Raw genomic sequence first — 13,660 nt, forward strand, 5'->3', positions numbered from 1 at the left:
AAGATGTGGGTTTTCAGATTCCGTCTGAAGGATCCGAATGTGGTTGATAGATGGACATGTTGGGGCAAAGAATTCCAGAGGATGGTGGATATTCGGGAGAAGTCTTGGAGGCGGTTGGGTGAGGAGCGAATAAGTAATGAGGAGAGAAGGAGGTCTTGGGAAGACCCGAGATTACGTGATGGAAGATAACTGGAGATTAGTTCAGAGATATATGGAAGACACAGGTTATTGATGGCTTTGTTGGTCAGTACATTGTCACTATTCGGCAGTCTGCAGTCACGGCGACTGCAGTCTTTGGTCTCAAGCTTGGACATTAGTGATGAGTGAACGTGCTCGGATAACGTTTTATCCAAGCATGCTTGGGTGATATCAGAGTGCCTTCGGCGTGCTCGGATAATATGTTCGAGTCTCTGCAACACATGAGGGAATTGCCTAACAAACGGGCAATCCATGCATGTGTTGCTGCTGTGTAACAGCACACCCAAGACACTCAAATAACACCTGAGCATGCTCTGATAACACGTTATCCGAGCACATTCGCTCATCACTATTGGACAACCCTTTAATTGTATGTCTTCATTAACTAGACATAAACACATTTATTTTCTTCTTCCCCTCAGAATATTGCATGGGTGAAATCTTACAACATTTGCTTTGAATTGGAGGACAGTAATGAAATTTTCACTCAGCTGTATCGCACGTTATTTTCTGTGATCAAGTAAGTGTGTAAAAATAGATATTACACTATTTTTATGTATCCCATAAAGGGAAATGCAGCCGATGTACAATGTTTCATGTTTTAACTCTTGTCAGATATTGTTTTATTTAATTTTTAATTGTGCACAATATTATTCCCATCATGGTGATGACTCTTTCCAATGTATAATAAGCAAGAGAGCTGAACTATGACTTTTTTTTTTGACATAAAGAAAAAATGGCATTACACATTTTTGGCATATTGCCCATCATCTGGTATACTGTATGTTCTGGTGTACATGCTGAATGTATTTGTATACTTTTTGTTTCTGATGTATGCCAAACCATTTTTTTTTTTTTATCTTTCTTAAGCTGTGTTGTACATCTGTCGGCTACGGTTTCACCAATCTGGAATATTATTATTTGTCTATGCGTTGCCATCACATGCTGCATTTTTGCAATTCATACCACAAGGGCGTATTCTCTGCAGATTTTTCTGTGACAGATAGGTAAAATTTCATCCACTTTTCTTCTACTGTGATGCTGCAAATTTCCCCTCACAAATGGAAAATCTGTAGCCTAGCCGCCTTGACTCAACCTAGCCTAAAGCTTAGAAGGGTTGTCTTATGATACATTTATGCCAAATAGACCTATGAGACCTGCACCAATCTCCAGGGTCTCCTGATCCACGGTTCAATTTCATCTCCCACTTTTAGTGACCGGAAAAGTGGTTGCTCTTTCTGTTCGTGGCCATGTGAGTTCATCTGAGTGCACATGATCAAGGGGACCTCGTCAGGAAGGATCCTATGAATGTCATGCATCGTTATTGGGAGGCCACCCCTTTAAATTACACAGTCTGTTTCCTTTTGTATTCACATGGTCTCCTATTTTATTAGTTATCTTTCAATTTTAATAATTTCAGCAATGGCCACAATCAGAAGGTTCATATGCATATGGTGGATTTGATGAGCTCAATTATATGTGAAGGAGACACGGTCTCTCAGGAATTGTTGGATACTGTACTGGTAAATCTGGTTCCAGCACACAAGGTACTTTTTTCCTCGCTAATTGTAATTTTAAGTATTTTAGCATAATGTCGCTATATCAGGTCGTTCCGATCAACTGTTACTGGTGTCGGCGGTAGCTGGATGTGCTCAGTTGAGGTGCTGCACCGCATAGCTTTATCAGCTTATATAATGGCTGCTGCCGGATATTGCACATCCGCCACTAGATGATATGGAGCTGTCCTCCAGTAAGCACTGGACAAGCCCTTTCATAAACTTTTGCATTTACAGGTAATATCTTTAAAAAAATTTCCAAAGGTTGTGTTTTTATGTTAATTGAAAAATACAATAAATTATTATATTATCTAATAGGCCTAAAACTAGGCTTATACTTGAGACTTTCCAGTAGTCTCATCATCACAGGTATGGTTTAAATGATTAACAGGTAACACATCCATATGCTTTAAATGGCAAAGAATCCATTATTTGCAAAAGGTGATGTCACAGCTCACTTCCTCCCTCTCCCCAGCTCAATGAGTTTTGCCCAGATCAGAGCACACTCAGTTAATACTGGTAATGCAAATAGAATCTGAGTCGGTATATTGCTGCTAATTTCCCTGTTGCTGCTGGAAAAAAGTAGAAGTCTAATATTGTAGTCAGTAATGAGATATCCGTCACTCTGTGAGTGGAATACAATCCTCAAATTTATTTCAGGAACATAAATATAGACAGGACGTCCCAGACAGCAAACCAACGCGTTTCGACCAGAAGATCTGAGAAGCTCATGAGTCCATGTAGCTGTAGGATTGTACTGCAAGAATGAGGGGCTGGAATCCTCATTCTCTGTAGCTAATATTGTAGCTACCAGTTGCAAGTTTATTATTTTTTTTTTTTTAACTATGACGCTATAAAAATAAGAAAAAAAGCTTGATTTATTTTAATTACACTTGTTGAAGTTTTCAAAAGCGCAGCCACTTTCAAATTCGGTCAGGAAAAAAAGTGTGCATGAGAATTCTGAAAGCTCATTGCTTTTGGCTGTTAAAATCAGCTTTTTATTAAAAAGGCAGTGTGTGAACATAGCCTTACACTCCCCTGTCAGACTAATTAAAATAATATACTGTATTTTGCGGTGTATAAGACGCACCAGATTATAAGACGCACCCCCCAAATTTTGAAGAGAAAATTAAGAAAAAAAGCAAACTTGTTTTAATAAAATGGTGGTGCTTCTTACAATCCAGGCGTCTTATTGCTTCCCGGGGGTGGTGGCTGCGGTGAAGCGGGGTCCAAAGGGTCGCTGCTGGAGGAGGCAAGAGTAGCGGTGCAGGTGTTTTGTGGTGCGGGGGTTCCGCCAATATTTTGTGAAAGCTCAGAACCCCCTGCACTGTTTACTATGCTGTGGACTCCGGGAAAATGGCTGCCGGGGCAGCGCATGTACAGATGGAGATCTTGGCGCTGCGATCTCATCTGAGATCTTGGTGTCAAGATCTCCATCTGCGCCGCATCTGCGGCCATTTTCCTGGAGACATTGCGTAGAGGCAGACGTGGATGGAGATCTCGGCTTTTCTCCATCTGCGCCGAGTGAGAAGCTGGACCCCAGAAGAAGGTTGGCCGCCATATGCCACCGCAGGGGTACCGCTCGCTGCTGTGCCACCAATGCAACACCCCCTGCTCCGGGCCCGTAGCATTGACCCCTTGGTAAGAAGTGTTCGGTTTATAAGACGCTCCCCCATTTCCCCCCTATTTTTGGGAATCATAAAAGTGCGTCTTACAATCCGAAAAATATGGTATTTATTTTCTTCTTTTCCTTTCAGAATTTAAACAAGCAAGCGTATGATCTGGCTAAGGCTCTGCTGAAGAGAACTGCTCAAGCTATCGAGCCGTACATTACTAACGTAAGATTTATTGTAATGGTTTGTTTTTTTGCTTTTGTTTCTACTCCCTCTCAAATGTTGTTGTGTTTTTTTTCAACTAATATACTTTGGTGAGTGAGAGGAGAAACGAGTCCCACCCTCTAAGTGCAGTAACTGTTGGGGTTTATTCAGACATCATTTTTTTCTCCTATGCCTCATTGGAGGGGACACAGGACCATGGGTGTTATGCTGCTGCCACTAGGAGGACACTAAGTGAACATAGAAAAAAAATTAACTCCTCCTCTGCAGTATACTCCCTCCTGCTGGCTGAAATTGATCCAGTTCTTGCTTAGGCCATGTGCACATGTTGCGGATTCTGCTGCGGATCCACAGCACTTCAGGCTCTGCGGTTCCGCAGCAGATTTAGGTGGTTGTACAGTACCATTGTTTTCAATGGTAAACTGAAAAATGCTGTGCACATGCTGTGGATTTTTCCGCACGGATTTGCTGCGGGTTCAAATCCACAGCATGTCAATTCTTTGTGCGGAATCCGCAGCGGTTTCACACCTTCTCCATTGTACAGGTGTGAAACCGCATGGCTAAACCGCAGGCTAATCCGCTGGTAAACCGCAGGGAAGTCCTTTTTTCCAGTATGTTGGCTAGTGATGACCACTGACGCCAGTCTTCTTGGCTGGGTGCGTTTTTCCGCCACCACACGTCACAAGGTCGTTGGTCCATTCGAGAGTCGTGTCTCACCATCAACATCTTGGAGATGCAAGTGATCAGGTTGGCACTTCTGCTTTTCATCATCTCCTGGCAGGTCACCCCATCAGGATCCAATCGGACTATGCCACGGCCATGGCGTATATCAACCGTCAGGGGGGGCACTCGCAGCAGGACGGCCATGCACGAAGTGGGTCACATCCTCCGATGGGTGGGTCACATCCTCCGATGGGCCAAGAGGAACCATTCGGTCGTCTCTGCGTTCCACATCTTTGGTGTAGAGAATTGGGCGGCAGATTTTCTCAGTCGCTAGGGACTTGCCTCGGGCTAGTGCTCTCTTCATCTGGAGGTCTTTCAGCAGATTTGTCGTCGCTGGGGGACCCTGGATGTGTATCTCATGGCCTCAAGCCTAAACAACAAAGTTCCCCAGTTCATTGCACTGCCACACAATTCAGTTGCCATCGGAGCGGTTGCCCTGGTTCTTCTGTGGCATTAGTTTCGACTTTCGTATGTCCCCCGCTCCCCTTACTTCCAAGGGTCCTCAAGAAAATCAGAGCAGAGGGGGGTACCAGTGATTCTAGTCGCGCCGGACTGGCCGCAGAACTAGTTCAACTTGTCGCCGACGTTTCCTGGCGGCTACCAGATCGCACGGATCTACTTTCACAGGGCCCGATTTACCACCCGAACTCTGGGGCCCTATCTTTAACGGCGTGGCTGTTGAATCCTGGATTCTAGCTCAAGCAGGATTCTCTCGTGAAGTGATCTCCACCATGATTAGTGCTAGGAAGCCCGCGCATTTATCATCTCACCTGGAGAACCTTCTTCTCATGGTGCAAAGACCATGGACGATCTCTAGTGTTCTCCGTTCCTTCCATCCTAGAATTTCTGCAATCCGGATTGGAGTCAGGTCTCGCTCTTAGGCCGGTTTCACATTTGCGTATGGAGGAGCTACGGAGGGCTGCGGACTTCCTCCGTGAAGCTCCACCCACTGCCGCACCTCCTTCGGTCAGCTTCGCCTACGTCCGCATACTTCTGCATGCGGCCTGAGTACCCTATCTTTAACATTGGGTACGCAGATTGTGCGGATGTATGCGGATGCCTCCGCATGCGTCGTTTTGGCGATGCGCCGACCCGTGTCGAACACATGTTGGAATTTGATGCGGTTGCCACAGCTCCTTCATACGCAAATGTGAAACTAGCCAAATTTCAGCCTTATCAGTCCTGTTCCAACGCAAGATGGCCACCAGATTACAAGTGAAAACATTCAGTCAAGGTGTCTCCCATGTGGCACCTCCCTATAAAATGCCGTTGGAACCATGGGACCTTAATTTTGGTTCTCGGAGTGCTACAGGATGCTTCTTTCAAGCCACTGGATGTGGTTAGAGCTCTTAGAAGGTACGTTTTGCGGACGGACCCTTTCCACAAGTCAGATGCTTTGTTCTTGTTTTCAGAGGGGCATAAGAAGGGTCTAGCCACTTCAAAGGCCACACTAGCCAAGTGGATTTGCTCGGCGATTCAGGTGTCCTACTGTGTCAGGGGCATACCTGTCCCAACAGGGTTTAAGTCACACTCCACTCGGTCAGTGGGTGCCTCTTGGGCCATTCGGCGTCAGGCGTCAGCAGAACAGGTCTGCAAAGCTGCGACTTTGTCCAGCTTGCATACCTTTACAGAACACTACAAGATATAATCTCAGACCTCTGCAAATGCAGCACTTGGCAGGCGAATTCTGCAATCGGCAGTACCACATCTGTAATTTGGTGGTACATGGGGTATTAGCAGTTGTGTGCTCCCCACCCAGGGACTGCTTTAGGACGTCCCATGGTCCTGTTTGCCCCAATGAGTCGTAGGAGAAATAGGGATTTTTGTGTACTCACCATAAAATCCTTTTCTCCGAGCCAATCATTGGGGGACACAGCACCCACCCTGTTAGCCTAATGGCTTATTTTCGTGCTTAGTTTTGACTTAGTTTATTCTTGTTAGTTGTTGGAAGCTCCTACTGCTTTGTTACCGAACTCAGCCAGCAGGAGGGTATATACTGCAGAGGAGGAGTCAGTTTTTTTCTATGTTCACTTAGTGTCCTCCTAGTGGCATCAGCATAACACCCATGGTCCTGTGTCCCCCAATTATTGGCTCGGAGAAAAGGATTTTACGGTGAGTACACAAAAATCCCTATTTTCTCGTACTAGTTTGGTCAGTATTTTTCACGGAGAGAACTTATACTTAGTTCATGGTGCTGCTCACATGTCCATGTATGATTGCGTACTTCGAGGTCCGCACAAAATCGGGGAGATGGATGTGTTTGATTTTAGATTCCAGTTTGAGATCAAACTTGCCAAAGCAAGTCTATGGATCCATGAAAAAAAATCAGATAGCACTCGGATACCCTCCATGTGTTGATAAGAGAAGCTTGAGAAACCTCTATCAGTTCATTATTTTTATTTTTTAAACCCAAGAAAACCTGATGACTTTAGTGGTAAAAAGTAATACACTGATCAAGCACTGATGAAACTCTAACTTTTTTTGTGTATGAGGAAAAACCCTGACTTCTGAATTAGGCTGTTTTGTGTATGTATGTGTGTGTGTGTGTATATGTGTGTGTTTTTTTTTTTCTTTACTAAAAACTACTTGACAATATACCTAACATTTTAGATACCTTTAAAACAATAAAATGTCTGTACTTTAACAAAAAAAAATATTATGTTGTAATATATTGTTTTCTCTTGTTTATATTGCAGTTTTTTAACCAAGTCCTCATGCTTGGTAAAACTTCAATCAGCGACTTGTCAGAACATGTTTTTGACTTGATTCTGGAGCTGTATAATATAGACAGCCATTTGCTCTTATCTGTATTACCTCAGTTGGAGTTTAAGCTTAAGGTGAGTGTCTGTGGAGTTCATTATGATTATCCTGATGGGCTGACTCTAAAATACGTGTCCACATGTATGCGACAAAGCCCGTGGACGTGTCTAGTGCACTTTCCAGACATAGCAGCCATGTTTTTCTAATGCATCTTTTCCCTTAGACTTAGGTAAATGAAAATATGAGGGGAGAGAAATGAGGGTTACTGACAATGAATCTCATCACATTTGTTTGACACAGAGTAATGATAATGAAGAGCGACTGCAGGTGGTGAAACTTCTTGCAAAAATGTTTGGAGCTAAGGATTCTGAATTGGCAGCTCAGAATAAACCCCTTTGGCAGTGTTATCTGGGCAGGTAAGTGTAATTTTAATTATCTACTACTGGACAGCCCATAGACTTTGAACGTCCAGGCAGCCTACACTTCACTTTGAACTAGCATTCTTAAATGTCAGTGTATTGTAAGCAGCTTGTATAAGATCATGCTGCTGTGGAGGCAGAGAGTCGGCTGTCAGACACAGCCAGACTCTTGACAGAAAAGATAAACATGGTTTATTACCATATTTACTTTCTTTAGAAAAATCGTATACGACACTACAGTATGGGTTGGGGTTGGTGAGGTGTCTGAGTAGGGTTGCAATCCGCGTATATAGTAGTAGTAAAACTTGGCACTCAGTAGGATGTGTGTAGGTGTGAATTTATTTACAGTTAGGTCAGTCCAAAGAAACAGTTAATAATGTTTTGTGTATACATTGTTCATACATGGACCTTCATCAAATAATTGCAGTAATGTGTGATTTAGTCACAATACTACAACGCAGACACCTTGCACCTGTTCTGCTGACACAGTGTGTGAATTCTCAACCCACATTCGTGATTGTTTGCATCACATGACATTACAGCAATTTTCTGATCAAGGTCCATGTAGCACTGAAACGTCATAAGCTGTTTCTTTGGGCTGACCTAATTGTAAATAAATTTACACCTATTGCCACACATCCTAGTTAGTGCCGAGTAATACTACTATCATTTTTACCTTCTTGATATTTTTATGCACAGTTCTGAACCATTGCTTTTGTATACACATTAGTAAGCACTGACATTGCTTCCTCCTCTGAACCAGCTTTAACTGAAGCTAATATGCCAGCCCTAGTTACAGGGAAAATCCACAATAAAAAGAACTTTAATATGTTAAACTGCAAGGGAACCTGTCGCTGGGAATATTGCCGTTAACCTGCAGATATGAGGTTAATCTGCAGGTTAACAATGTTATGATGCTGTACGGCGCATGCACGTAGCTAAATGCAGCGGGGAGAAAATGATCGTTATTCTCCCCGCCAGCTTTCGGGGGGCAAAGCTGGTTTAGTCATTGCTCTCAGTTTACAGAGCGGCTGCTGTAACCGTGCCCCTGGCCCTGACTGACACTGGCTGTACATTGCAGCTGGCTGTCAGTCAGGATCGGGGGCACAGTTACAGCAGCTGCTCTGTATACTCAGAGCGGTGACTGAACCAACGCTACCCCATGACTGAATGCTGGCAGGGAGAATAAAGATCATTTTCCCTTCACCCATGACAGCACACCTGACACCTGAGAGAGGGATCCGCTCCGCCAGGACTGGAACCTACTGAGAGATAAGGGGCGGCACCTCTCCCCCGCTTCAGTTGGGTTCCTGTCCTGGAGGGAATCCCACTGGCTGCGGTGCCTATCATGGCGAAGAAAAAAAAAGAAGAAAAAAAAAAGAAGCCCAGGCCCGTCCCGGCGCAGGAAGAACAGGAGTCTTAACTGTAGCGCCGGCCATCGGTTGCTGGAGGCACAGTCTCCGGTGACCCCCTGGGCTCCGGGTTCGTGTGGGCGCAGGTGGGATCCCGGTGCTCCTGGAAGCTCCACCGCGCCGCCCTCCCCTCGCGTGCGCCCACGATCACAATCCCCGGGACATCTAGCAGGGGAGAGCCGCGGGCGTCTTCCGGCCGCTGACGTCAGCGGCGCAGAGGATCATAGGAATGTCTTATGAGGAAAGGTTGCAGGATTTGGGAATGTTTAGTTTGCAAAAGAGAAGACTGAGAGGAGACTTAACAGCTGTCTACAAATATCTAAAGGGCTGTCACATTCTAGAAGGATCAACTTTATTCTCATTTGCACAAGGAAAGACTAGAAGCAATGGGATGAAACTGAATGGGAGGAGACACAGATTAGATGTTAGAAAAAACTTTTTGACAGAGTGATCAATGAGTGGAACAAGCTGCCACGAGAAGTGGTGAGTTCTCCTTCAATGGAAGTCTTCAAACAGAGGCTGGACAGACATCTGACTGGGATGATTTAGCGAATCCTGCTTTGAGCAGGGGGTTGGACCAGATGGCCCAGGAGGTCCCTTCCAACTCTACGATTCTATGATTCTAATGTGCCGGCTGACTTCAGCAAAAGGCGACGGTGTCATGGCGCCGGGTGCGACGCCGGCTTTCTGAAGCGGTCGGACGGCGGTCGCAGGGGGGAGGGGAGGAGACACCCACAAGGTCGGAGGCGCACTATTTAATCGAGGAACAGCAGCAGTGCAGGCGGTGCAAGATGGAGTCAGAACAGGAGCGATCATTGTCTCTGCCTCCCTCACAACCCTCCGGCCACAAACATGGTAGCCACTCCAGCCGCATGTCGGGAGACTCCTCAAGGTCCAAAGAGCACAGGTCACGTGCTCCGACGCAGCCTCCAAGTCCGGTACCCTTGATTACGGGTGGTGAGTGATCTTCGTGAATGCTAGCATTATGTTAATAGGGGTTCCCTGTTGTATGTTTTACCCTGTAGGAAAAACCTAAAAAAGCGGGAAGTAAGAAGAATAATAGGGACTGCGCCATATATAAAACTCCCCTAGCAAGAGACTGGCAGAAAGATCTCTGCGCCAGTTGCATTCAGCGAACCATGGCAGAATTAGCGCCTAGTTTCGCAGCTAACCTGATGTCAGCCCTTATGTCAGAGATGGAGGGTTCAATTAAGTCCTTTTTGAAGAAAGGGAGGAAAGGTAGAAAGAATCCCCCTAGTTCTCCCTCAGACTCCTCTTCGGCCTTATCTCAGACCGAACAGCCATACTCCTCAGACAGTGACACGGGGGGTAAGCCATGTTTTCCCGTAGAAGACACGGATGCTCTCCTAAAGGCCATTAGAACAACAATGGGCCTACAGGAAGAGAAAGCGGCTAAATCCCTAGAGGACGTCATGTTTGGGGGGCTTAAAGGAAAAAACAGACCTTTCCAGTGAATGAAGAGATCCAAGCGCTTATTGAGAGAGAATGGAGGAAACCCGAGAGATCAGGGGCTCTTCCCTCCGCCTCCAAGAGGCGATACCCATTTGAGCACAAAGATGCGGAAATATGGGTAAAGTCCCAAAGATTGACGCAGCGGTGTCCAGGTCTTCCAAAAAGTCGGCCCCACCCCTAGAAGACTCAGGGGTTCTTATGGACCCGCTAGATAAAAAAGCTGGTTCCTGTTTGAGGCATGCATGGGAAGCAACAGCGGGAGGATTAAAGCCAGCAATAGCAGGCACCTGCACGGCGCGCTCCCTGATGATTTGGCTGCAGCAGTTAGAAGAGAGGCTAGCGTCAAAGGTCCCAAGAGAAAAGATATTGGCAGATATGCATCTCCTGCACTGGGCAGCAGCTTTTTTGGCAGACACCTCGGCAGACTCTGAGGTTGACAGCTAGGGCGGCAGGCTTATCGAATGCCGCCAGATGCGCGTTGTGGCTTAAAGGCTGTCCAGGTGACCTGCAATCTAAAGCTAAGTTGTGCTCTCTCCCCTGTGATGGATGGTTTTTATTTGGGAAAAACTTGGATGACATCCTGGAAAAGGCGAGCGATAGGAAGAAATGCTTCCCAGGTTCCCGACAGACCAGAGAAGACAGCCCTTTCAGAGGGGAAGATTCAATAGGGGTCGTCCTCCGGCCGATAGGAGAAGATGGGAAGGAAAAAGGAGTCAGGATTTATGTTTGGTGGCGGCACCTCCACTGCAAAGAAATCTCCACAATGACGCCAGCATCCCGGTAGGGGGGAGATTGGCACTCTTTTTCCCAGGACAGGGGGAAGATCTCTTCCAATACCTGGATCCTAGGCATCTTAAGAGAAGGCCTGAGAATCCCCTTTGTTCGCCAGCCAAAAGCAGTGTTTATCATTACCCCTATCAGGAAGGCGATCGAAGAACAGTTGGCCTTGGAATCAGAGATCCTGAGCCTGATAGACAAGCAGGTCCTTTCCGAAGTCCCAAACACACAGGAAGGAAGGGGGTTTTATTCCCCCCTTTTTCTGATAAAAAAAAAACAGATCAGTCGTTCAGGACAATCATAAACCTCAGAGGTCTCAATCTGTGGATAAGGAATCAATCCTTCAAGATGGAATCGGTGGCTACAGCCATAAAGCTGCAACATCAAAATTGTTTTATGGCTGTAGTCGATTTAAAGGATGCGTATTATCACATCCCTATCCATCCAGATTACCAAAAATACTTGAGAGTGGCTCTCTATATCCAGGGCATACTCGGGCATTTCCAATTCAGAGCTCTTCCATTTGGCATATCTATAGCCCCGAGGGTTTTTCACCAAGGTCATAGCGGAGGTAACCGCCTTCCTCCGAATTCAGAATACGGTCATAGTACCCTACTTGGACGATTTCCTTATAGTGGGCAGCTCAGAGGACCACTATACGGCACAGTTGAGCCGGGTGACCGACACCTTACAGGAATTAGGGTGGATAATAAATTTCAAAAAATCAAAACTACAGCCCTTAAGGAAACAGACTTTCCTGGGATTTATCCTGGATTCAGAACAGCAAGCATGTCTGCTTCCGGATATCAAAATAGAAAAGGTACAGAACATGGCTTTGGCGGCCTGAGACCAACCTCCTATGACATTGAGAAACGCAATGTCTCTGCTAGGTACCCTGACGGCCTGTATTCCAGCGGCCAGGTGGGCTCAATTTCACACCCGACAGCTCCAGGGAGAGATATTGTCAGCACAAAGATCGCTGAGAGGGCGTTTAGAAGGAAGGCTGGAGCTTTCCTTAGAGACCAGAGACTCTCTCAACTGGTGGTTGGACAGTACAAACTTGGCTTCGGGAATGCTTTGGGACAGACAGACGACCGACGTAATACTGACAGACGCAAGCTCCCTGGGGTGGGGGGGGCACACCTAAGGTGTCATGTGGCCCAGGGTTCCTGGAGTCCTCAAGAAATGGGGGCATCTTCCAACCTGAGAGAACTGTGGGCAGTGAACAAAGCCTTAGTTCACTTCATTCCCCTACTCATGGGTAGCAATGTCCGCATTATGTCGGACAACAAAGTAACGGTGGCGTACATCAACCACCAAGGGGGGACAAGGTCTCACTCCCTAATGATGGCAGTGGGCGACATTCTTGGCAGAGCGGAGCATCACCTACACTCCTTAACAGCCTTGCACATAAAAGGGGCAGAAAACATAGAGGAAGATATCCTGAGCCGCAATACTCTGAGGCAAGGAGAATGGGCTCTAAATCGGTCCGTTTTTCAAAAACTAACACAGCTTTGGGGGAAACCGGTGATAGACCTCTTTGCCAACAAAAACAGGCAAGTAGAGAGGTTTTGCTCACTAAACCCGAGGGAAGAACCATGGGCTGTGGACTCACTGCAGATTCCGTGGGACTTCAGGCTAGCCTATGCGTTCCCCCCCCAGTGGCTCTGATCCCAACAGTTGTCAAGAAGATCAGGAACGATCAAGCCAGGGTAATTCTAATAGCTCCATTTTAGCCAAAAAGGCCATGGTTTGTGCTGCTACGAATGATGTCCCTCTCCGATCCATGGGTTCTGCCAGAAATCCCGTACCTACTAGCTCAGGGTCCAATATTCCACGCTCAAGTCAAAGGATTCCATCTGACGGCGTGGAATATGAAAGGTCGCTTTTAATGGATAGAGGTTTGTCTCCCGGGTTGGTGGCCACCCTGCTAAAGAGTCGGAAACCGGTGACAACCAATATCTACGGCAGAACATGGAATAAATTCCTGCAGTTCCTAGGTAAGCCGTTAGAACAAGAACCCTCGATTAGTGCCATCTTGGAGTTTTTACAATCAGGGATGCAGCAGGGGTTAGCGGTAAACACTCTGAATGTTCAGGCATCTGCACTAGGAGCACTCTATAACTGCAACTTGGCAGCAAATAGATGGGTAGCCAGATTTATCAAATCCTGCCATAGGTCTAGGCCTATTCCAATACTCAGAATAGCCCCGTGGGATTTAAACCTGGTACTAGAGGCCCTTACAAAAGAACCGTATGAGCCTTTACATCCGCTACCCATAAAATATCTGACCCTAAAAACGATCATTTTAGTGGTCCTTACATCGGCCCGTAGAGTAAGCGACTTGCAGGCTCTCTCGGTAAATCCACCCTATACACAAGTTTTTCAGGACAGGGTGATATTAAGAACAGACCCCGCTTATCTGCCTAAGGTAGCATCAGATTTCCATTGAGGTCAGGAGATCATCCTCCCATCCTTCTGCGATAATCCAAAGAGTTCACTGGAGG

At 46.2% G+C, this 13,660-nt stretch overlaps 1 protein-coding gene across 2 annotated transcripts in view; it reads left to right on the top strand.

Moving 5' to 3' along the window:
• PDS5B (PDS5 cohesin associated factor B) overlaps positions 1 to 13,660 on the top strand; it is a 238,732-nt gene that overhangs the window by 61,293 nt on the left and 163,779 nt on the right. For both annotated transcript variants that reach the window (XM_073583194.1, XM_073583193.1), the window contains exons 5-9: positions 621 to 718; positions 1,619 to 1,745; positions 3,512 to 3,592; positions 7,009 to 7,149; positions 7,373 to 7,488. In XM_073583194.1, the coding sequence (XP_073439295.1) occupies positions 621 to 718; positions 1,619 to 1,745; positions 3,512 to 3,592; positions 7,009 to 7,149; positions 7,373 to 7,488 (563 nt within the window). The remainder of the gene's footprint in view (positions 1 to 620; positions 719 to 1,618; positions 1,746 to 3,511; positions 3,593 to 7,008; positions 7,150 to 7,372; positions 7,489 to 13,660) is intronic.

This window comes from Dendrobates tinctorius, unplaced genomic scaffold (assembly GCF_039654945.1).
Source record: "Dendrobates tinctorius isolate UK_male_01 unplaced genomic scaffold, ASM3965494v1 ptg000075l, whole genome shotgun sequence".
NCBI classification, from domain to species: domain Eukaryota; kingdom Metazoa; phylum Chordata; class Amphibia; order Anura; family Dendrobatidae; genus Dendrobates; species Dendrobates tinctorius.